Raw genomic sequence first — 25413 nt, forward strand, 5'->3', positions numbered from 1 at the left:
TACAATGTTGAAATAGCCGGTGGGAGCGCAATACAAAAAACACCGCGAAAAAAAAAGTTATTGTAAAGCAGCAAAATTACAACATTTCAAAGAAAATTTTTGTACATAGTTAGCGGTATGCTCTAGCAGTGTAAAAGGCTAGTTCGTGACTTTTTAAACAGTATGCGACTATAAAATTTTAAATGAAAGTTTTGTGCATAGTGCGCGGGATTCTCTAGCGGTGTAAAAGTACTCGTTTGTAACTTTTTAAAAAGTATGCGACTGTAAAACATTAAAAGAAATTTTTATGACCATAGCTAGCGGAAGGCTATAGCGGTGTAACAGTGCAAGTTTGAAACTTTTTAAACAGCATACGACTATAAATAATGCTATTTGTTTATTTATTCAAAGCGCTAACGTTTAAAGGCCAGCAGTCGCGCAGTCCAGGGGACCTTGTGCTGGAGGCGTGTGTTCGAAAAATGTTGGCATATGGAGCACTACCGCACGAAGCACTACATTGCACTCAACGGAGCTGATACAGATAACCATCTGGGGGCATCCCTCTTTTCATCACGATGCTTCGTTTACTGGAGCTCAGCACTCACAGATCGAAGCGTCCGAAGACGTCGGAATGGCCGAAGCGGAAAGCAGCCGCAGCGAACTCGTTGATCATGGTGGGGTCCACTTTGGCGTTGTACTCGGTGTAGCCGCTCTTTCGTGGCCAGAGACCGTGCTCGGACATGGCCTCAGGCCCCACGATCCAGGGCAGCCATTCGAAGAAGACAACGTGCTGGAATCGGGCAGCAACGATCTTCCTGCACACAAAATGGCGAACACTGAGAAGTAAGGGACAAGATCGAACACTCGCTGAGATGTTGATTACGCTTTGTTCTGTTGATGCAATCAGGCGAGGTTCGGGACAGCAACATTTTTTCAACGACAGTTTTAGTTGGAGTGCGGAAAATTTCCCACAGAGCCCACTCTCGGTGCATCGCACAAATACGCGGACAGGTAAACAGAATGCTGCGGGTTGCAGAGGGGGTGCTGGGGCATCCTACGGAGTAATTTGTGTCTTGGCTCTGGTAGATATCAGAGAGAGCAGGGTAGGTACAAGAATAACGGTACACATAACGGTAAAAGTGTAGGTACATTCTAGGTAGAACAACGGTGTAGGTGGAAAAAGTGCAGGTTGAACAAAAGTAGAAGTGTAGGTAGTACAAAAATAACGAAGCACGACAAAGAGATTGACACGACTGACGAACTTCATCTTTGCTTATCACGTCCCGAGAAAAAAAAAAAACTGCGCCCAGGTTTTGCGATGCGTTTTCGCAGCATGATTCCAGTGGCTCGTCCGGAATGGATACGGAGGTGGCTGGGTCGCTAGCCGCGGCGCCGCAGCCAGACCAGCCGTGCCTGTGATTGGGCGTTTGCTTCCCGACCTCTCGTCACGAATGACGTCACGACCAAATGAAATGAAAACAAATTGAAATTGTACAAAATACGATCCCAGTTGTATGTCAGCTATGCAATCGTCTCCCTGTTTTCTGTCAGTCCGTATCTTGATACTCTAACGGACATAGAGGAAATGTGCGGAGCAGGCAGAAAACACAACCTACCTGGTGACTTGGAACAGGGTCTCGTCATTCCAGTTGGGATTGATCTTTGCCAACTTGGAGGCGATGCTGTTGTGCTCGCGAAGAATGACTGTGTGCAGGGACACCAGGCCTGCGTTCTGGTTTACTCTGAAGTCACCTGAAAGAGGCAGGAACTTGTAGGAAACAAAACCCTCACGGATGAATAATCCTGTCAACAATCCCTGAGATAAACCCAAGGCATCGCGTTCAGGCACCTTCACCTTCTGCAGCGGGTCTTTCTAGTGTTCTACAGCATTCAACCGCATTTGAGTGGCTAGGTAACCTGTAATCTGCAGAACAATGATCTAGTTAGAAATGCGACACCTACCACGCAGCAACCAAAAAGCGTTGACAATTAAAAATACACGGCCTCAGTGCTGCGTTACGTCTTCAGTAATGCTCAGCACACCGCAGGGAATGTCGGTGTCGGTTCCGAAAACAAACGTCACACTGCAATAAAAGGTTGCAGAAACGGCGTAATGTTTTTTCCCTTTTTATTTTAGCATTTGTGTGGCGCTTGAGGCAAAGTCAGGGACTTAAAGAGCAAACTTCCAGCTGATGAACGAAGCTAGCATCCTTCTTATCTGCCTTCTTTCATTTGGCATGTCCTCGTAGCACTGCCATTAGTATTCCAAAAATCTGTATCAGGTAGCAGGCGACAGTTCTCGTGCGCAAGCACTATTCCGATGACAAAACATGAACAAGCTTCTTGCGCTGTTTGTGGGATTGTGCCATGTGAAATACATAAATAAAAATCAGTCAAATAACTATCCGCGACTGAGTTTCAAACCCACCGTGGCGCGAAATCTGCATCGGTGCCCACTGCGCTAAAGCATTAATCTATCTCCGCAGCCGAACACGCCTTGTGTTAAACTGCAACACATTCTGACGCCGTGTACTGCACATCGTCTTCCTCATCGGCTAATACTACTTTCAAACTAATATTCGGGCTTTTAACTTTGTGGCGGTACTGAAAGAGATGTGCGCTGCATGCGTTGGCGTAGACAACGTTGTAGCCGGCTTACATTGGGCAAATTGGCATTGACGATGAAAAAGTTGAATACGCCCATAACTGGCTTCCATGGTACGCGAACACCTCATTCGCGTTTTCATGTATGTGGGGGTGGTGTCAACCCGCAAAAAACTATGCTTTCGCAAAATATTCCGTGCTTAGCAATGCTAAACCGCCATGCGTTTGTTTGTTTTTCTGATAAGGCTTTCTGGATTAAGTATCGTGACTACTTCTTTCTGTCATTACGTAAATGATGAACAGTGCTACGATATGTGGACGATGCATAGTCTACTTTGTTTTCTCATGGAGCGTGCCATTCTAGGCGTGTCCGAGATTGATTGTTCTTTTGGCGTTTTAACGAGCACAGTCTATCTGCAGCTCCAGATCTACGAAGCAAGGACCCAACCACTTTCATCACGAATCTCTGGCACTCTATGTCAGTGGCTAAGGAAGCCAAGAGGAAAGACTAGATCAAGCACAAGCTACCAATGACCTCACTTGTCAATTTATGATGTCCTAATTTCAATCGGGGGACGGCGCATGTTTTTCTCCAATAAAGTCGTTCCCTAATCTTACCTTATCTCTCTCTAGGTCTCTGATAACGCGATGGTGGCGTACTGTAGAATGTACAAGCTAAATATTCTATACTAAGCTGTCGACATGGTTGATAACGCGCGGTTTCTGTGCTTCCTCACGGTGAGTGATCTGTGAGGAGCTTGGAAGCTGCATGGCATGGTATTAGCTATTGTTATGGCCTTTTCTCTAATAAATTGCATGATTCAGCGTTCGTTATCTTTTTGAAGCGGTTAGCCTTTTTTTACGTGCACAGTGAGACGTCTTAGTGCCCCCGTAACGGATGCTCAAAAAGCCGTGTGTTGTGTACAGCTTAGGGGTGTAAGCGGTGAAGATAAGAACAATTAGTCCACGACAACTGTGAATTTAGAGTAGAAGTGAAATGATTGTTTGGTAACGTAGCGTCAATTATGGGTCTTACTCCTATTTGTAGAAGCATACTATATTTGCTGTGTACCTGCTCTGAAGCAGATTAAGCCATTCACTGGATTACTGCAGGTGTCGTTATCCGGGTCGAGGCTGGGCGGCAGGAGCATGGATCCGTCGACTTCTTGTACCTTCAGTTGGCCTGCGTGAAGGTTGACTGAAGTTTGACAAATATATGCGGACAACGAATGGATGGTTAGGCCTGATGCCTATGACTCGTACTTCTTCACCATATGATTTGCGTGGTGAGATTAGGCGTTGTCACCATGCCACAGTTCTGACAGCACATTTTTGATTAATAGCGTCTCTTGCAAGTCTTTCACGAAAAAAAGCTGTTCATTTTCTGTAACGGGTTAGGATTCTAGATTTTTCTTCGTTAACTTTTGAATTTACAGCCGCTTACTCGCGGAGAGCAGCTAAATAAAATCGCTAGCTGGTTCATTAAATGATGAACATAATAACGACGTCACCCCACACTCAGCTACTCAAACACAAAACATTTTGAGAACACATTAGTAACCCCAGTAAGAACTAAATGTGACAGCGTGCTGTAAAGTCACTCTATCTGATGATGATAGGGGCCTGTGGCTGTCCTCTTTGTATCGGGCGGACAAGACGTACGCGAGTGCTCTTTGGTCATCTACAGTGCTCGCATCATTTCGTGGCTCTCCGATGTATAAGCCTCATCATCCGCACCAAGTCCTACGAGCTGTGAATCACCAACGCGTGTCCACAAATGCACGTACGTCACGTCACATGGGTATACTACAGCGCCACGTGCTGCTACTGGCCGCACACAGTGGTGAAGCTAGCGAAGCGCTCGTGCGCCTATAGAATACATCAGCTGCGCTGTGCTGTCAACGCGCTGCCCGCGCTGCCTGCAGGCGGCAGCAGCGTAGAAGGAGGACAGCCATAGGGCATACCACGCGGACGGTATTCGAACTTTTCGTGTATCTGCCATAGTTTGATCAGCAAGTGTGGTCAGTAGATTCGTGTTCAGCGTTTTCTTTTCTCGCGCCCACCGCACTTAGTACACTTTGGACACTTTGCCTAGCCTGCATCGACGATGGACCTTGTATGCCTGTAGCCCATGGGCGTGCGGTGGGGTCGGCTGTTATGCATAGTTGCAGTACCGCCTTTTTTGGCTCTTTATGTCGCCAACTTGCATCTTGGACGGGGGACAGCTTCTCACGGGGGCCTAGAGACACTCCTCAGTCTCCGCGCTCGCGGGAAGCATCAGTTTTTGGACGGCGGGAGGAGTTGGCGGCGCCTCCTCGTTCGATGGAACCGAGAGATGCGACCGCATTTCGTTGTATCTGAGATACAGTACTCTTGTGCCAACGCATATTTCGACAGTAGCACCTCCGCCTTTCGTTATAACTGCAGCCCTTATATGTGGCCTCGACTGTATTTATCTATGTGCGTTAGCATCACCACAGTTAAGATGACCCGACAAGAAGCACTTAGCACCAAGTCTACTGTAATAGGACGTACCTCCTGTAAATGTCCTCAGGCTGTCCGTGATGTCTTTTTTAATGCCATAAATGTGTGAGGAGTCGATGAAAGGCGTCCTCGAATCCGATTGCTCCCTGGGACCTGTGAAAACACGGATCTGACATATATGTCATCAGCGTAGCTGTAAGATGGTCGACAGTCACTATTACCATGATAAACCCCATTAACGACTTGCACCGTACTTCGACTGCTATCTAGAACGGCGTCTTGACTAAATAGAAGTCTAAATATAATATAGCTAATAAGAGCACGTACCACATTAGGAGACGAAAAATCGCGATCTCCGAACGTTGTGGTTAAAACGTCGAGCCCTGTTTATTCAATTACCGCTGGCATAAAAAATGAAGAAAAATCATTATTTTAATCGCTTTTAAGTCACGCTATACTGCAGTGCAGAACGTATTGAAGAATTCTTGCCGCGCAAAACATAATTAGCATGCAAGGCAAGACCGACTTGCGAGGAACAAGAGATAAATGCTGGTACCGCTGTAGAGTTCTGTGCGACCTTAAATATGTCTCGCCAGTTAGCACGAACCGCTACCACAGTGAACAATCCCAAAGATAGCTAACCCAGCGGCGTAGCGGCTATGCGGTTGCCTGAGTTATTGAGAATGCGTCATTTTTGTGCGAAAAAGGGGGAGAAAATTAACAAGGGCAACTGCTCGTAATAGATTGTCCCTTCCTTGCTCAAATCATGGCTGTTGAGAAAAACTAGGTTTTTGTGCTGCTGGGAGAGGAGTTTGCAGATGAAAGCTTTATCGAATTGGCAGCTGTATCGATAAATGGTTGTACGTATGCTTGGTTTCCGACTGGCTGGTGCTTCTGAGTTGGTCGATTACGACCACCAATGAGATGATAACCAAGCTGCCTGTCACTAACGAATGAATGGCTTTGACGATAGGAAAGCTACGAAAACCCGCAATTATTTTGTTGAGTGAAATTCTATCCGCTTAGTAGATTAACGATTTTCTTCGCAGATGAGGATTATATCAGGGAACGCGCTGCTCCTGTTTTGTCTTTGAACTGGGAACATGTTTCTTGCTATTGTTTATATAGCATTATCTTGACTGCTGTTAGGTTGGTTCTACTGACCTGCAATCTGCTTCATCTTAAAGCTGATATGAGTTTTCTACGTGGGGTCGCTGTTTCTACTTCTTTTCGGGGACACTCAATAGTGAGTATTTAGCTGTTTTAAGGCGTCCATAAAATGGTTTTGATCATAGGTATAAAATCACTGCATTATGTAGAGTGAAGCCTATTCGGAGTTCCTGATGAGTACACGTCCTCAAAAGCACCCCGGTAATTTGCAAAGAATTCTCAGAAACGAGTTGGCTGGGCCAAAGCACGTAAATGTTTGCCTTAGTGTTTAAAATATACATTTTTGTGCACACGCACGTTTCTGCGGGCTGTGCTGGAAAAAGATACGCTCTTTGCTCGTGATGATCGGCTGACGGGAAAGACTCAACTCACCCAGATAGCAGCGGCAGCAGGCTAGGGAGCGCAGGAAAAACAAGGACGTGTTCTTGAACTTGGAATAGAATGGGTCGTCGGAGGGTACCTCTATGTTGAAGGGTACGGTGCCGTTTGAGAAGCCGTTCTGGCGGCCTACGACGGAGAGCGGAAGAAACGTTCATATATAGTAGACAGATTTCATTCTCATAATATATCAGTAAGTAGAGTGCGACTAATGCATGTCAAAAACACTAGTGGCCCTGTTCCACCCTGCATTTAGAACACCGGAATGTACAGTCTTTGCCAAAAGTAACCCAGCACAGGTGGTTTGTTTTTTAGCCGCGTAGCGAAGCACTTATGGCAGCCCTTAAGCTCTGATTCTGTGTAAAATAAGGTGAGCCCTTGACCTCATGACCTCATGACCCTAAAGACCTTTAGGTCTTTAGGGATACCGTAAAGGCTCCGCAATGCGGTTGAGCAGCAAAAACCTGTTGATTGGTTACTTTTGACAAAGGGCGTACGTGGTTGAAACATATAATTAAAACAACCCTTTTGAAATAGTATGACCGGGTATCATCATCATCATCATCATTTATTTTACCCTTAAAGGCCTCTGTTGAGGCATTACATAAGGGGGGGGGGACAAAGCAAATGCAACTGAGCAAATGTATATTTCCTGCCCGAGGGAAATTGACTGTATCTGATTTAAAACAAAAAAGAGCTCGGTTATATGCCTGCAACAGCGGGTGATTTTGATCCAATTAGGGAGTTTTCGGGAACAGGAAGGCCGCAGCCCCCGCACGGCACGGATAATAGGAGATCTGTGGGAGAGGACTTTGTCCTGCAGTCAATGTAAGTGCGATGGTGTTGATAATGACGTTATTATTTCATACCCAGAAACGTCTCCAGCGGAGGCAGCGTGTTCGTGGGCACAAAAGCGATGTCGTGGTCTAGGAATTGTCCGAATGCCATTGTGATGTGGCTGAGCCGCCGATCAGGCACATTCTTCTCCGGGTGCAGCATGTACGAGACAAACCTTGGGCTGGGCAAAAGATGGCCGCTTTTTCCCACTCTGGGCTCACTGACGCCTGCGGAGGAATAGAGACGACGAGTGAGCGCTCACTTAATATGGTCTACTCTGACGCAGCTGTAAAGATGAACGAATTTTTAACAGGTTCTCTAAGGAGTAGCCGGGTAAAAGAAACGTTGTTGAACGAGACACGTGAGCGACAGATGCAGCACTGCACTGCCAAATGAAATTTTACTTTCCTTTCAGAATGATCCTTTAGCAAAGCTTGCCGATTTAAGGTGACCTGTGGATGAAGACCGCCTTCGTTCATTGCGGTAGGCCTGGAGTTGCGGCTGTGAGCTGACGGAGCAGGCCATTGAAGCTGCTGCATTCGACTGTCGCTGAAACATTCTGTGTTGCGTGAACGTTCGCGCTGTTTCCCCTGGCTGCAGTTTTTTCGTCCAGTGCTGAAGATAGCACTGCTAGATATGCTTCCTCCCCCCCCCCCCCCCCCACCCGTTCTTCTCCAGCGCTTTCTGCGATGAATAGAGTATGTACACAATAAAGCGTGTACAGAATGTAGCTTGGGCAGCCTGGAAGTGTGTACGAGGTCTGTTAGAAAAGTATCCGACTTTATTTTTTTTTGCGAACACCTGATGGATATGAAACAAGCGCGCTTGCATCACGTGACCTTGAACCTTCGTGCGCATGCACGAATTTTTTCCCGCCTGCCGACAGCGTCAGTCGCTGGGACGCAGCATTTGAGTGAGGCGGTGCGCAGTGCTCTCGTCGGTTTTTTATTGCAAGGAAAATGGCGGAGTGACAGGAGCAGCGCTACTGCATCAAATTTTGCCATAAACTGGGCGACAGCCAAGTGGAAACCATTCGGAATATTCAGACGGCTTTCGGTGACGATGCTATGAGCAGCACACAGATTAAGCAGTGGTACAATTGATTTAAGGGTGGCCGCACATCGGTGGAGAGCGAGCCACGCTCCGATCGGCCATCAACATGCCGAAATGACCAGGTCATTGCCGAACTGAACGCTGTGGTGATGCGGGACCGTCGCGTGACTATCCGAGAAATTACGGAAGAGGTGGACATGAGCAATTTTTCCGCACATTCCATTATCACCTAAGATTTGGCCATGGAGAGAGTTGCGGCGAAATTCGTGCCGAAGCTGCTCACGGTGGAGCAAAAGCAGCTTCGTGTTGAAGTCTCACAGGACATGCTGGATTCCGCAAACAGTGACCCCGACTTCGTCAACATCATAATAACTGGTGACGAGTCTTGGGTGTACAGGTACGACCCGGAAACCAGATCCCAGTCGTCACAGTGGAAGCATTCCACGTCACCAAGACTTCAGAAGGCCCGCCAAGTGCGCAGCAATGTGAAAGTGATGCTGACTGCTTTCTTTGACACCCTCTGTGTGGCAGACCACGAGTACGCACTCCGCAGGGTCAAACAATGACCAAAGAGTGCTACAGGGATGTCCTTGTTGCCTACGTGATGCTGTGCGGCGCAAGAACCCGGAGTAGAGGTCAACAGGAAAGTGGCGCATCCATCACGACAATGCTCCTGCACATGCCTCGCACTTGATTCAGACTTTTTTGGCGAAAACCCAGACTCCTGTAGTTCAACAGACTCCTTACTCTCCTGATATGGCCCTTGCGATTTCTGGCTGGTTCCCAAAATCAAAAGGCCATTGAAAGGAGCGCGATTTCAGACAAGGAAGAACATTATGGCTGCAACGACAGCTGAGCTAAACTCTATTCCGAAAGGGGCCTTTTCGGAATACTTCCCAAAATGGCAGCACCGCTGGGAGAAGTGTGTGGAGTCCCAAGTAGACTACTTTGAAGGTGACTAGGTTTGGAACGCTCCAGTTATGCAAGTTTTTTTTCTACGGCCAAAGGTCGGATACTTTTCTAACAGACCTCGTAAAGGTCTGCGGAAGGACAGTGCGCGCGAGAAGCTCGGTAGGTCGGGCTTGGTTGCTGCGCAGCGACCTTGGCTGGCGCACAGCAGGACGCGATCGCGGGGGGAGGAGGCCTGAAATTGGTTCAATGGCAGGTGTGGTCCGGGTATGGTGGCTAATCGGGGAGTAATCGTGATAGAAATCGCAAGGGTAAGTGTTGGAGATGGAGCAGCGGTGTGATTACAGAGTTGCCGGCATCGGCAGTGATGGGCTGAGCGACCAAGCCGAGTGCTGGGTCCAGTCCAGGGGAATCTCCTGTGGCGGATAAAGTTGGAAGGCACGCAGTGTGAACGAAACGGTCGCTTGAGTACGCACTACGGTGCCATGTGCGGGAGAGCTTGACGGCCGGACTTGAGGGCAAAACGTGGCGAAAAAGAAAATTAGCTGTGGCTAAACAGGGTTGAGCCTAGTAAGACGAGCGAAAGCTCTGTTAAGGTAAGCGCACGAAGATAAGCACACGTCCCACGCTTGTATATAGCGGACGGCGCGTCGTGCGATTTCCGGGACGTGCGAGAGTGCCGTCGCCTCCGCATGCGCAGGGTGGCGAGACACAGCGAGTCACGCGATTCAGAGTTGCGAGCATGGAGGAAAAAAAAAAAAACCGAGGAGGGAGCGTGACGCCAAGCGACCAGCCTTCGCAAGCCAAGTGCTCTTGAAGCCGCTCCCTCTCCCGTTTTTCGCTCTCTCAGTCAGTCCCTTATGTTTTGGTGTTGGTATGTTTCAGTGCGCGCGTCTGCGCGACCCGTGGCGCGGGCGTCTAAAGCAAGGAGGTTAATCTAAAGTCAGTTTGCCGAGCTCGTCTGCGCATGCGTGTGCGCAGCAGGGCTAGATATCACCGCACGCTATCACGTGGCGTTATCACGGGGGACCGACTCTCTCCTTTTTACTATATTTTTGCTTTTCATTGAGAGGCGAGCGAGCGCCGTCGGCTCAACGCGCGCAGCTGTGGCGAGGCGTGGCGAGTCACGTCGTATGACGTCACAGCCAAGCCTCCACTCCTCCTGATTTGAAGGTCAAATTTCATAGCCACACGACCTTCAGCTTTGCACGGGAGGAGTAGAACTTTCGCTCTAAAAAGAAAATCTTCATTGGCGCAGGGGCCATTGTAACTACGATGTCGGAACGCTGACCAGCCTCCGGGGGAATGAATCAAGCGTCACCAGAAGAACAGGGGAAGGTGGGACGTGGCAGGGAGCGGAGGCAGGGGAGACATTAAAAAAAAAGCCAACCAATATTTTTTTACCAAAGTAATTACTCGTTAGCATCCACCCAAGCGCAGTCATACGGCTACAAAGAACAGCTCCACAGCTTCCACAGAAATTTCCTAGTTGAACACGGGACCAGGACTAATTCTTCAACTACAAAGTTTCTAGGGAAACTTCACAGCTTTCCTTTGTAGCCTTATGGCTGCATTTGGGTGGACGCGTTGACTAATTGCTCCCATAAAAAAAAAAAGGTTGATTGGCTCTGTTTGGTAGTGCTCGGCGGCAATTGCTGAAAAAAAAACAACTTTAAAATCGGAAGAATTTATTTTCCGCCACTCGTTTTGAACTAGCGACATAAAGATCGAGAAGGACTCCGAGATCACCGTTTTGAAATGAATAGCGCTGTAGCCTATCCTGAGAAATCTGCATGAAAAAAAAAAAAAGGTCGGCCTAGGAGTCTTCGCAGTTCGCTTGCGAACACAGTAGATGGTGGCGGTCTACCTGAATTTCAAAGCTTGGTTTTTGTACCTCTTAGACGGTCTACGTGCAGTTAAACTAGGCTATTTGGATTGTATGCGCTAACGAATTTATAGCCTATTTCTTAGCTGAGATTGCATTATAGGATCAATCATTTATGTACCCGCTACTTCACATTGTTTGCTGTGCGTTTCTTTCCAAAAGGCAGCGAGACGCCGGCAGTTGCGACGTACCGTCTTTGTAGGAGGCCGGCAGCAGCCTTCGTTCGCAGGCGTACGCCTGTCCCCACTGCGGATGGTCCAGGTTGTTGCAGCTCCCGTCCAGCTCTCTGTACGGCTTGGTCGGGTCGCACGAAGCTGGCAGCGGCACGGGGCAGACACTGCAATGGGCACTGGCCTGCCGTTTCTGGAGCCTCCTGTTGACAAGCTCCAGTGCCGCCTCACTTGCCCTTGCATCTCCGCCTAGGCTGGAATCGGTTAGACGAAAAGAAGTTTTGGTGCACTTAAAAACAAAAAGGGCTCGGATGGCATGGATTCCCAAGGCGAGATTATTTATTTAGTCTCTACATATTTGCTATTTATTCAGCGCCTCACGTTTTTGAGCCAAACAGGGGCGGCAATGATGCGTCGGTAGAACGCGCATAATGATGAAAGGACAGTGCCTCTCGTTTGAATTCCCATCCGTTTCATTATCGGAAAAGGCGCTGCCACAGATATCACCGTTTGCGTTATACGCAAACAACGCTTCGGAGCTCAAGTCATCCAATTTTGTCCTTTCAGATGCTCGAACGCCTCTAGTTAATAAGGGCATTTAGTGAAGTACTCGGTCAAAAAAGAGCACATTGAGACAATTGACAGCCCCTCACTTATTTTGGGCATTAAGACTCAATGTTCATATTTGTTGACGCAAAACTTTGAAAGCCTACCGCAACACTTTATTTTTGTCTGTGACCGTGAAACGGGGAAGATAATCTGCGCAATAATTTATTTGCACACTTCGCTTGTAAAACTTCGTAATAAAGAACCCGTTGAAGCGAAAGCGCGTGAAAATAAATGCAAATTTTATGCCCTGCCATTAAACTCGCTTTCGCCGATGTTTGAATTTTGTTTCCAAACCCAATTCGCTTTATCCGAGAGACATGCAGCCACAGACGTGACAGGCAAGGTCTAAATGCTTAGGGCGTGAAATTCAAGAAGGTAAAAAGTTCGCCTTGTATTCGGCCGCGTGCGGTCGCATTTCGATGGAAGCGAAATGCTAGAGGCCCGCGTACTGTGCGATGTCTGTCCACGTCAAAGAACCCCACGTGGTCGAAATTTTCCGAGCCCTTCACTACGGCGTCCCTCATAGCCTTAGTCGCTTTGGGACGTTAAACCTCTGCGTACTTCATAACTTCATCGCCCACTGCTGCTGCCGTCCAAGTAGCATCCACTTCGGGGGTAATAATGGTATGGTTGGTGTAGCGTTGTACTGTAAATCAATCCCCCCCCCCCCCTCCTTCCGATAAACTCTTGGTCGTAGGTGCCAATACCGCGCTGCTACCACCAGTTCACTGAAATAGTGACGGACTCGAAGTCGTTGTGTTCCAGCTCGTGATATTTCTCTTCGCGTTAACTGGATTAATTCATCCAATAAGACGCGGACGGCGAGATTAAAGAAAAGATGGCTCGGAATAAAGACAACGCAGAGGTATTCACATTTGTTTAAAATTCAGAGCTAGCTCTTGTTTTAACGAGAAATACAAGCATATGATTAGGACCGCCTAGTCACCTTCCGCAAGCATAGATTAACAGCAAAAAAAAAAAAAAATAAAGAAATACATGAAGGAAATTGTTTAGCTCGAGGGTAATGCAGCCATTCTCACCCATGTAATGCAGCTTCTACTCACCTTGCGAGTAAATCTCGCGTTGTCTCTTCGTAGACGGCCGCCACCCTCGCGCTGCGCTCCTGGGCTTCCAGGGAGTCAAGGCTGCGGCGCTGTCGTGAAGCGAAGGGGCAGCCCGAGGGAGCCGCTGACCGATGTCGGCGGTGTGGAGCTGGGGAGAGCGTTGCCAGACAAAACTCTGATTAGTATACAGTGGTACGTCATTATGTGTTCCTACGCTGTGTTCGTTCGGGTTTAAATCCTGCGGCTGGAGGTGAAGCCTGTGCGTACGTTCGAATATAGCTAATAAAGGGGTCGTGGGTCCATGAAGTAATGAGACTGTCGTAGTCATACTGCCCGAGGACACATAGATACGTGGAACGCCGGAGAACTTTGTTATCAGATTGTGTGCAGTGAAGAAAAATGGTAAAAATGTAAAAAAGAAATTAATTTGTGCGATTAACGCAGAGTCCAACCTCATTATAATGGAACGGTTTATAACGAAATAATGGATATAACGAAAAGATGATGGTTCCCCTTAGAATCTCGGTCAACACGGGCTATAATGAAGCTACGGCGGTAACGAAGTAATCCTCGGGCACCTTCAGCTTCTTTATAACGAGGTTAAACTATTTTAATTGTGGTTCACCAACATGATCTGGATCAGAAAGAATGAGTTCATGAAATTTTAAGTCCCGAAGCTTGGTTATGTGAGATAAGAATGATCTTTTAATGCACGACATCGGTTTGCGCAGTTTGCCTTACTGCTGGCATGCTTCAACCTTCTCTGAAATCTGATCTGCCGTCCATTTGGCAATCTGTCTCGACCAAAACACAGATTCCGCAGTGGTGAGTGCGACTCTACGCCACTAAACGCCTTTCTGTAAGCAGAACGCCGCGGTTACTTAACCACGGCTGCTGAGGCACCTCGTCGAGTTTGCGTCTGCGAGGACAACCACAACGGTTCACGCTCTAGAAGCCGATTTCATAAAAGAAATTCAGCTTTTCCATGGACCTCTCTTTTGAACATACCGCTGTCCTGTCGCTCGACCAACTCATCTTCTCGCAGGGTGGCCATTCTGCTCTCTAGAGATTCCAAGGTGTCTTCGACCAGCCGGTCGAGCGCCTCGCTTGAGATTCCGGCTCCTTGGCTGACCCGGGACACGGAAGCCATGTATAACAGGCCAAGAAGGAACACCCTGCGAAGTTTTCGAGCATCCAGGAGTCACGAAGCAGTGTTAGCCACGGCACAGAGGCGGCAGGACGATTTGATTCTTGACAACACAAAATAAAGCGAACAAAGTGAACTCCTGAAAAAAAATTGCTGGGGTTTAGCTTTGGTTAAACCTGGTAGGTTGCGTAAGCATCCATAGCGTTACATTTGGGATCATCACCGGTTGTAGACGATTCGGTTTCAAAAGAGGCTTGGTGCGCCCGTCTAGCAGTGTCTTGAGCGCGCCGCTGAGCAAGGCGCTGTTCGCGTTCTTCATCTGTCTCCGAAGCACGTTGTCGTTTCCTGGCTTCGTCAAGCCGATGTAGCTTCCCTTTCTGTTTATCAGGTGGCATAACGACGGAGTCGGCAAGCGAGCGAACGCATTTTATACCCCTCCCCTTTCTCCACCCTCCTCTCCACACTCCGCAGCTGGCGAGAGCGCGGCGAGGGCAGCTGCGCGGCTACAGCTGTAGTGCCCCTCGCCTCGCACCGCCCTTCAAGGTCAAACGTGCCTCGCGGCCGCCCCGACGCGACGGGCTGAAACCTGTCGTAATATTGCTCACGCAATAAAAATACTATAACAGGTTTTGCAACTTGCTGAGCCCTTGTTATTGACCTGTAAGAGCAAATGAGGGGCCAAAGGCTGAGAAACCTGTTTATTCAAGGAGGGTTCTCTTCAGGAATAACTGGATGGATGGATGGATGGATGGATAGGAGCGCCCCCTTTGAAACGGGGTGGTGGCAAATGCCACCATGCTCAGCTTTTATTCTTTATTTTTTTGTTTACTGTGTTGGCCATTCTCATTAAGAATCGCCACCATCTTTACCTACCGTTTCCTACAATTCTAACCTTATGCCACATCTCTGCTTTTCAGCCACCAATCCTCCAATCGCTTTTTGCTAACTTCCACTGCAGATTTATTTACATGACCATTGTTATCTTTAAACCCTAGGGCCTCAGGAAGAGTGACTGCGCCTGCATCGACATCCGGATGGATACCGTCACATTTGATTATGAGGTGTTCAATTGTTTCCACAGATCTACCACACACTGCACATGTGTCATCTTCTTCGTTAAATTTCTTTTTGTAGCTGCGCGTTCTAAGACACCCTGACCTAGCTTCAAAAAGTAGGGCACTGCCTCTTGAGATATCATAGAAAAATTCTTTCCTGATCTGCCTTTTCCAGCATCGATATAGTTCTACACTATGTTTCTTTTCCATTGAATTCATCCAATTTTTAACTTCCGCGTTTTTAACCGGTCGTTTAATGCTCTTCCTTTCTCCGTCCTCATGACCTGCATACTTACTGGTTAGTTTTCTAGTTCTTTTCCGCCACTGTGAGTCAACGCTCTTTCTGTATAAATATTTAAATACCTTAGCTGCCCACCTGTTATCGTCCAATTTCCTCAAGCGTTCTTCATATAGTATTTTACTCTTAGCTGCCCGTGCTTCGAACGATGCCCAGCCCATATCCCCTTGTACTGCCTCGTTTGTTGTTTTGCCGTGGGCACCTAGTGCTAATCTTCCAACAGCTCTCTGATTTACGTCTAATCTCGACTGAACTTCTGCCCTTAAGCACAGAACCGCATTGCCGAAAGTAAGTCCCGGCACCATTATTCCTTTCCAAATACCTCTTAGTACTTCATATTTGTTGTACCCCCATAATGCCCTATGTTTCATTATCCCGGCGTCTCTTCGTCCTTTTGCCCTAAGAGCCTGTTCGTGCTTTTCCGTGTATATCTGTCCTTCGTTTAGCCATATCCCGAGGTATTTGTATGAGGACACTTTGGGTATTTCGTGGCCTTGTATTGTAAGCACCTGGTCAGTTGTATCGTTAAAAACCATCACACCTGATTTAGTTGCGCTAAAACTGAATCCTAGAACGTCTCCTTCGTCTCCACAGCAATTAACCAAAGTTTGTAAATCTTCCTGGCTATCTGCTAACAGTACAATATCGTCCGCATACATTAAACCCGGGAGTCGCTGCTCAACTACATTTCCGCCTAATCTGTACGACAGATTATAACCTAGATTACTTTCTTCTAGCCTAACTATACTGTTGCAAAAAAAAAAAAAGAAACCACGTGAGCGTACGCAAAGAAGGCTGCTAAGGAGAGAAAGACTCTCGGAGGCCTGCTTATCAGTCATCAAATATCCCATATCACTGCGCCCGCTTTCTGGAAGGATGTGCTGACGCATATTCACTTGGAGACGGTAAACGCGCACGCTTTGTTTATTCAGAACGCGTTAGGCATCGTTGCAAATACGGTTGCGTGAGAGCGCAATCACAACATTTTTTTCACATTTTGCAGGCTTTCTTTAAAGAGAGAACCATGTAAGAGATTCGCTGCTACAACAAACTTTACCCCGCGACTGGTGGCTCCATCCGTGGGAAGGAAAGAGCACGAGTGTCCAGTGAGCTGGGGACTCGAACACTTCGATGGATGCATTGTTTACAAATGGAGGAGCACCACTTTGCAGCAGTCCTCCGCAGTGCTGAGTTCTTGCGCACTTTCTCTGCTTATTTGACTACCCAGTACTGCCGTCGACGCGAGCGCTACGTGACTGTTTCGTTATTTATAAAGTCACAGCGAAGCCCAGCACTAATTTTCAGGGTGTGCTTTTCAAAATAAAAAGGTGGCTTTCGTGAACCGGCGCAATATTTGCAGTGCTACAAAGAGCTCGAACGTACCTCTTTGCTTTTAGCAATTATCGTTGTGCTATTATTAAACCTGACAGCATAAAAACATCGTGCCAAAAAAATTTGCCGTCAGTCATAAAATTCGCCCATTTATATCGCCATCGGCATTAGAGAGGGGGAGTGGTTACAGGCATGAGACGAAAAGGAACAAAGAAAAAAATGCAATAGGGCTGTTGTTATCAAAGGAGTTGTAACTAATTTGTCGTCTCTGTGCATTTTTTCGTACTTCTCTGCTAAGGTAAGGTCATGTGCTGTCATAGGAAATTCACTGAGAAATAGAGAGAGAGAGGAAAAGGGGAGAGAGGAGAGTTCACGATTCAAGATTATTCTAGACGGCGCAAGCTTTTTGCAGCGGTGAAGGTTCTATGCTATCGCACAAGAAGTTCACAGGTGCGCGCTTACAATTTGGGTGCTGGAAACCAAACCATATCTCAAATAAACAGTTCTTTTTGTCGGATCTACATAAGAGATATACTTTATTCATGCGCTGAATTTCTAATTTTCTGCAGATCCGAGCGGTTCCGGACTGACCCAGGCACTGGATATCATGCTGCTTGCTGTAAGCCCCTGGTCATCACATAGGCTTTGTTTTGGCATAGCCGATGGCCAGCTCTAGATCCTAAAACGTCATACGGTTCTGCGTATTATTCGCCAAGCGTGTTGCTTCCTTTCCGCTGGTGAATATCGGTCATAGTACCGCGCTGACAAGAATTAATGGACCCTTTTGCGCTTCAGATCAGAGACCATGTAATCGGTGAGGTGCGTTTCCGAAGTGAACGCAAATAATAGTACAAAGATCGTCTGCCAGATACTTCCGGTTCCAATTTTCTCCCACGCAATGCCTTTTGCATTTGCAGTCGTCATGTATGCGTGCAACATTTATACATTCATTTATCTGCGTTGCGACATCGCTTATTGTACATTATCATCGTAAGTTCAGCGCCTGCTGCATATGAACTTGTCCTGAGTGCAGAAATTGACAATAACGAAAAGTAGTTAAAATCTACTAGTGAAGCCTGCCTGTTCTCCGTATGCATGGCAATCGGTTTCACGTGCGCTTGAACTAGTTTAACACTGGCTCATTATATATGTTTCTTTTTCACCTCCCTACGATTAGCTGAAATCTGCCCAGTTTAGCAGACGATACGTGTATTTTCCTGACTGTGTGTAAAGGCTGCCAAAGGGCTAGCACACGACCCATACTTACCAGTGCGCGCACAGCACGTCTCAACACATCCCACTGCATAGAAAGCCTCGCACCGTTTCTAAACGTGGCGTTGGCTTTGTGATGATGCAGTGCAGTCATCGATGTTGCAGTACAAATAAATTAGTAGAATAAGACATATTAATACCGTGACTGCCGTTAAGCAAGCGAACAGGGGGAGAAAGTCGGAGCCAGAAGTAGCGGTAGCAGACAACTTTCCGATTATCGTTTGCGCTAACTCTGCAAACGAACCTCACCCACTGCAGAAACGTACCTTGGAGCCAGTCGCATTCATGTCACACGGTTACCTTTGTCTTAGATTAAGGTTGCTTGTAATCATGGTCATCATCGTCAGCCAGGCTACGTCCTTTGCAAGGCAAATACCTCTCACATTGACTTCCATGTATCCCTGGTCTGTGTAAGCCCGGACCACCGCACATTAATTTGGTTTAGTTTGGTTTATAGAGGTTTAACGTCCCAAAGCGGCTCAGGCTATGAGGGACGCCGTAGTGAAGGGCTCCGGAAATTTCTACCACCTGTGATTCTTTGACGTGCACTGACATCGCACAGTACACGGGCCTCTAGAATTTCGCCCCCATCGAAATTCGATCACCGCGCCTGGGATCCAAACCGCGTCTTTCGGGTCAGCAGCCGAGCGCCATAACCACTGAGCCACTGTGGCGGCACCCCACATTAGTGAATGTCCTAATCTAATCCTCTCTTCTGACTTCCCGCCTCCTCCTACTATCTTGCTATGATACCCTTCTCTGGGAATCCGTTCAGCTCTACCCGAAAAGGACATCGGTCATATAATTTACGCATTACATGTCTTGCCTATGTCCATCCGCTTGGCTTACCTAAGAACTATATTCGCACGCGCTTTTCATTTGAAGGGAGGACGCGATAATTTTCTCTTAATACGACGGCGGTTGTCAGCGTTTCAGTCGAACTCAGTTCACTCACCGGGGTTGCATGACTCGCTCCGCGGTGGGTTACAAACGGAAGCTCCGACGCAACCGATGCGCTGGCGCTTATAAATGCGCGGCAGCTGGACCGAGGGCTGCGGGTATTCGATCATTAAGCAAAACAGAAGGAAAATACAATTTCAGATGGCCCCCAGTCGTATAATGGGCGAGGACGGCCGCAGCTGGTCGCCTTGCGTCGTGAACCGTGCCCATGCAGCGTGGGGTCATGGGCGGCCTATGCGTTCTACTTGACATGAATAACGAGGATAAGCTACAGAAGCTAAACGGTGCCTCTTCATTAAAGCAGAGGCATTAAAATTTTCAGTTGCGCGGACTTAAAAAAATTGCTGGTGGTTTATATTGAGTTAAACCTGGTGCGTAAGCGAAAGCTTCATTCGGCTACGCTAACAGGGCTGCTTGTGGTTGAAGCAATGACGAGACTCATAGTTTGGCTCAGGGGAGACACATTTATTCATTGCTTTTGGATATTCATACGAAGACACACCGATGGTCGGCGGAGTAGTGAGACTTGGTGGCTACTTGGTTGACAGAGAATGCCAAAGCAAGTGTAGGCGTCCCCATGGTGGCCCATAAGGTCATAAAGTTCTCACTCATATAACCATATAGCTAAACCACCAGCAACTTTTGTTTGACCTTGACTTGACCTTGACCTGACCTATGACCTTATGGGCCACCTTGGTGTAGCATCATAGCAACATACCCTGGCTCTACTGGGCTTTGACCTCTAAATTGCTTGAAGGAGAAAACCGCAAGCGCCGCGAAAAAAGCCCGAGGCCCCGTAGTGAAGGTTTCGCTCCAAAAAAGTTCGGCTGGTTCACATTCATGCGGTTGCAAATAAAGCGAAAACTTTCCGTCCGCACCTAGAGTGCACAGAAGTACAGGCGAAGGTTTATTTGTTGGGCAGCGTGTGATTAAAGGGAAACAGAGAAAACTAAGGCGAAAAAGGCTAATTGCTGGGGTTGATCCATTGTATTACCCGCGGTACTTTAGTGGAGCGGGCGAGGTTACTTTCAACCTCAATCTACTTTCTGTATGGGCCACGATGGGGCGTAGGATTAGTGCACACGTAATGATACCGAAAGTGTAGAGAGCAAATACCGTTAGGTGCGTAAGCCTAGAAGAACCATTCAAATGAGACGGCTAAGCTATGCCTTTTTGAGGACACGGCTGTGGGCAGTTCGCATGGGCTCGCGTTCGTGGTGTGAACGAACGCTGAACACCGAGCACCTCTTGTAAACGGAGTGCATGCAAACTAAGGGTGCGAATGCGAATTAGTTGGTTTTCATACATGTCAACGCATCTGCTATATGTCGTATATACGTATCATGCACCGTCATATACGTCTCAAACATGACAGAGTGAAAAAAAAAAAGGGCAGTATAATAAACACCACTGTGCCCGCTGTTTTGTCTCGATGCTTGCACACTACAAATGCCCTCCGTGCGATAATAGTAGAATGTCACGAACCTCAGGGAGAGCCCTGATGTATAGACTCCCCGCCAGACTACGAGTATTTTGTTAATTCCAAGGTTTTTCTAAGAGTTGCGGATTTTATAGAATGTGGAAACGAGCTGGCTGCTACGTAATTCATTGCGTAGCTGCCGTGGCCCGCAAGTCTGTGGGGCCGATGCGTCTTTCGTTGAACTATCCACATGCTCATAACGATTCGAGCACAGGATGTTACTCAACTAAAGAAAGAGAAGAAAGGAAAGGAACAAGAGAACAACGCAACAATACACGGGAAAAACACACGGGGGAACAGAACAAAGTGCTTATGATAAATGCAGGAAAAAGAGTCAAAGAGGAAAGTTCACACTACTTGTCTTATTCGAGCAACGAGCGGGGAGGACTGGCTGGGTGTCGGGCAGTCAAGGAGTCTCTTGGCGTTCCAACGTCGATGAAACGCTACCGCAGCGTCAGCGTTCGTGGGCTCCCGGCACGGTTCCCAGGTCTGGTATCCCGGAAAAAGGTCACGTAGGCGCCAGAGGCGGCCTGTGTGGAGCAGCTGACGGATGGACGGAGAAGAGTGGCGCCTGGGCCTGGTGGTTGAGGCTCTCGACGATGGATGTCCAGGTCTGGTGGCCCGGACGTCTGCGGCTAAGGCCCAAGCCCGGAACTCGGGGAGCCAGCAGAACTCGTCCACGTCCGTCGCCCACCGCGCTCTTCTCTTCTCTGCCACGTAATCCTCTTCGACCTGCCCCGCGTTCCCCTCCGCACGCGCTCCTCGTGCTTTGTCTTCTCCTCACGAACGCCGCTGGGTGGCGCTATCTCCTTACAGAAGGCCCCCTCTTCGGAAGTTTTTTCCAAGGGAAAGAACTCGACTTCAGGAGAGCGACACCAGACGCGTTCGACGATCGCAACACAGAACACCGCACCACAGCGCGCACACTACACACCACACACAATACGACGGTCGTCAATGTTCGAAGCGTTCACAGACTTTCGCACACACCGCACAGAGAGTACATGGAAAGTCAACGTAACGCGTTCATAGAGGGCGAAGAAGCACGGAAAGCATAAAAAGTAGATAGCCGACACTCAAAGACAAACATGAACAAACAAAAACAATTCCAACAATAGGTGTGGGCTACATTCTTCCGTATTCCATTGTTCACATCAAATCACATCACCGTCGCGATAACTTTTTCGGCTAGTACTTCCGTTTTCCTTTGTGAAACCGTTTTCTCCAAACCGACCTCGGTTTCCACCATGATTTTACATGTTCCCGTCCTATGATGTTATTCACTCTGTTCTCCCTTGCCTTCGACACAGTCTGCTGACACATGTCACACGATCTGACATAACTCTTAATGTCAGCCTGTACACCGGGCCAGTAAAACTCAGTGAGCACCCTAGCTATTGTTTGCCGTATTCCATGATGGCCGGATAATGCACTCTTATGCGCCAACTTAAGAACTTGCGTGCGTAAGCCCTTCGGTACCACCGCTTGCTCAACGACCTGGCCGGGACACACTTGGTATGTCCGGAAGAGAACACCGTCATCAGTATCAAAGGAGTGGGCGGTCTGTCCCTTGCCATGAAATATTTGCCCCAACTTCCTGCGACACACCTCTAAGGTCGGGTCTTCTTCCTGTTTGAGGCGAAACTCCGGCCGTGACAAGTGGAGTGTGTTCAGAGTGGGGCTTTTACTACTCTCTGAAACCTTTGCTGTCACCATAAGGGAAGGAACATCGACCGCACCCGTCATGGCAAGGGAAACTGCCTGATCAGTGAGAACTGGCGGGTCAACCGGGAATGGAGGTTTAGCCCCGGGGACATTGCCTATTATAATGTCGTATAAGGGTGTAGACAAGCAGCGCGCGATGGCCTTACCCGAGAAGTATGGAGAAGAAATCACCACCTCCGCTTCCGGAACTTCTACACGGGTCCCATTGGCCAAGAATAATGTAGCCTTTTTCCCTGTTAGTGCCGCTGGCGGTACAAGAGACTCACGCACAACAATACCGGTGCTGCCCGTATCCCGTAATACCGAACCATGCTGGCCGAACACCTCACCGTGCGCCACGGGCATAGCAGTTTCCACCGGGTTGGAAGGACAGACCATCTCCCCCAACTGGCCCTCTACGCGCGTTACCACTGCAGTGCTATCGGGATGTGAATAACGAGGTGTCATGCAACAGGCGGACTCCTCACGGTCTCCTGGCCTCTTAGCTTTGCACGACTGGGCATCATGTCCTACCTCGCGGCACCAGGTGCAATACGATTGCTTTGGCTTCGTCCGACAATCCGCCGCCTTGTGCCCAGTCTTCTCGCAAAGAAAACACCGCAGGCGAGATTGTGAACCTGAAACCTCGTCCTTGGCTTTATTCATCGTATGCTCCCCCTGTTCTTTGAAGAACAACAAGTTATTTTGCCGCTGTGCTTCGAGAAAATGATCGGCAGGCTCCGCCAGCTTGGAAACTGTCTTGCCCTCCCGCTCACGTAAGAAAAGGGCTAAACGAGAATGACAGTTGTTCAGAAATTGTTCGCTCACGACCATCTCGCGAACCACCTCAAAAGTGCGGCCTTCACCCCGCATCTCGACCCAACGATCAAAGAAGCTAAACAACCTGGCAGCATATTGCGAGGCCGTTTCTCCATCCTGGGGCTTGCTCTGGCGAAACTTCTCTCGGTAACCTTCCGCGGTGAACCTAAACCTCTGAAGCAAGGCAAGCTTCGCTTTGTCATAATCCACGGAATCCTCAGGCGAGAGCCGACCGAAGACCCTAAGTGCTTCGCCACCAAGGCACAAGCTCAACGCCGTTGCCCACTTTTCTTTTGGCCAACCCTGCCCCGTGGCCACATGCTCAAATCTCTTTAAGTAGGCATCGAGGTCATCCCGCGCTTCATTGAACTGTGGTATGAGGCTGTGCGGGTTAATGGAGCTGGTCGATGAGACGCTACGCTCTCCACGGTCACTCGGAGGATTTGCGCCACCCTCCATGAGCCTTATTTGTAGCTGCAAGTTCCGCGCCTCTAACTCCAAGCGTTCCTTCGCAGCCTCTCGCTCCGTCTCTAAATTCCGTGCCTCTAAATCCAATTTCTGCTTCGCAGCTTCACGCTCAGCCTCTAAATTCCGTGCCTCTAATTCCAATTTCTGCTTCGCAGCTTCACGCTCAGCCTCTAAATTCCGTGCCTCTAATTCCAATTTCTGCTTCGCAGCTTCACGCTCAGCGGCTCTCTCTTCCCGTGCCTTACGAAGCTCGTCCTCCACCCACGCTCGTAACTCCGCGCCGCACAAGCCCATGCGCTCGCCTAAAGCAACCAAATCTGAAGCGCTCATATTGTTCCTAAACAATTGTTACGCGACGTCCACGTAAACACGGCCGACAGTTGGTTCCTGCTCATGTTCAGTCTTCACAGACATTCATAGCAAGCATATACAATGATTTTTACTCGATGCCCGACCGCCATGTTAAGTAGGAGTACTTTTCGTAATGTAGAAAATTGCTGCAATGGGTTCCGCAGCCAGGATAATTTGTGTGAATTTTTTTAAAGACAGGATCTCGTGGAAATAAACTTCAGACACTGGTTACTCCTAATAACCATGCATGGTTTAACGAATAAAGCACACCTCCTTCTCATGCGCAGCAAACGCCACCAGCAGATGCTGGCGCTCCCAACCTATGCATGAACGTATTTCGTGGTCGGACGGCAAGAACTCCTTAAATATGTAACATAATGAGTTTGCAGATCCCCATTCCCAGTATTCTGAGAATAACAACTACAGCTGAGTCTTAGCAGATGCTTTTAATATATGATTTTGAATTACTGTTTTCTGAGATAATACTGAGAGTTAGAAATGACACTGAGATGTGCTCTCCAGATATGCGGTGAAGAGTTCTTTCAGTTCTTTCTGAGAGGTGCGATTGCCACACATTTGCTCGGGATTCTTTTAAGCAGTATTCAGACGTGCTCTCAAGATATGCCAAATGAAATTTGCGATGGAACCATAAATTTCAGAACAATGACTTAGTCACGTGCGAAGTTCTTACATTGTTAGTAGGCGCTATTAGTTTTAAACCATGAAGTCTTTTCGTCCTCCTTTTTAGTACCCTCTTCCCCTTCCTCCCGTGTAGGGTATCAGAACGCCTTCCTCTGGTTAGCCTCCCCTCATTTCCTTCTCCATGCCTTCTTTTAAAGAATTTCAAGCGTTAGACGCTTACGTTTTGCCTATTGTGCGTGATAATTAGGCTCTGGATCCTTCTTTGTTTCGTGACGTCACGTCACTGCTCAGTGCGTCGAAAAGTGCGGAAGTTAGGGGCAAAAAAAGTTAAAGGTGCACTGAAGAGGAATCTGAACTCGCCTTTTTGCCGCGGGAACTCAATCTACACGTTCCGAGCATTCTTAGAAACTTCGATCTATTGCCCTGTGTGGCCGATTTCCCTAACTAAATCGAATTAACGTCCGGCTCCCGCCTTTTTTTTTTTTTGAATTCTTCCTCGTACGGTAGGCGGAGTCGACCAACGCGGGGAGTGCCTTTCCCCCAGTCCCGTGGCGGCTTGCCGCTCTGCCATCGGCGGAGTAATACGTAGTAATCCGTAGAAGCAAATAGTCCGCGCGTATTTTTATTTCTGCGGGCTTATTTTGCGGTTATATTTTCTGCAAATGAAACTATTTATTCACGGAAACCTAAAAAACAAAATGAAGCGAAAGCAAAGCCTCCACGGAGCTGGCTGAAGGGCACTC

The 25413-nt window shown here is 48.1% G+C and overlaps 1 protein-coding gene across 1 annotated transcript in view; it reads right to left on the bottom strand.

The window, feature by feature from the left end:
• The window catches only part of LOC149336021 (salivary peroxidase/catechol oxidase-like), a 35823-nt gene extending 11814 nt beyond the window's left edge, over positions 1-24009 (bottom strand). The window contains exons 1-10 of the mRNA XM_089552527.1: positions 21044-24009; positions 14151-14317; positions 13143-13290; positions 11491-11723; positions 7485-7679; positions 6610-6744; positions 5119-5220; positions 3656-3766; positions 1596-1731; positions 585-794 (exon numbers count right to left, since the gene is read on the bottom strand). Coding sequence (XP_089408653.1) covers positions 585-794; positions 1596-1731; positions 3656-3766; positions 5119-5220; positions 6610-6744; positions 7485-7679; positions 11491-11723; positions 13143-13290; positions 14151-14292 — 1412 coding nt within the window. The 5' untranslated portion in view covers positions 14293-14317; positions 21044-24009. The remainder of the gene's footprint in view (positions 1-584; positions 795-1595; positions 1732-3655; positions 3767-5118; positions 5221-6609; positions 6745-7484; positions 7680-11490; positions 11724-13142; positions 13291-14150; positions 14318-21043) is intronic.
• Positions 24010-25413: the final 1404 nt, after the last annotated feature.

This window comes from Amblyomma mixtum, chromosome 7 (assembly GCF_055824585.1).
Source record: "Amblyomma mixtum isolate Tamu chromosome 7, ASM5582458v1, whole genome shotgun sequence".
In the NCBI taxonomy this organism is placed as follows: Eukaryota; Metazoa; Arthropoda; class Arachnida; order Ixodida; family Ixodidae; genus Amblyomma; species Amblyomma mixtum.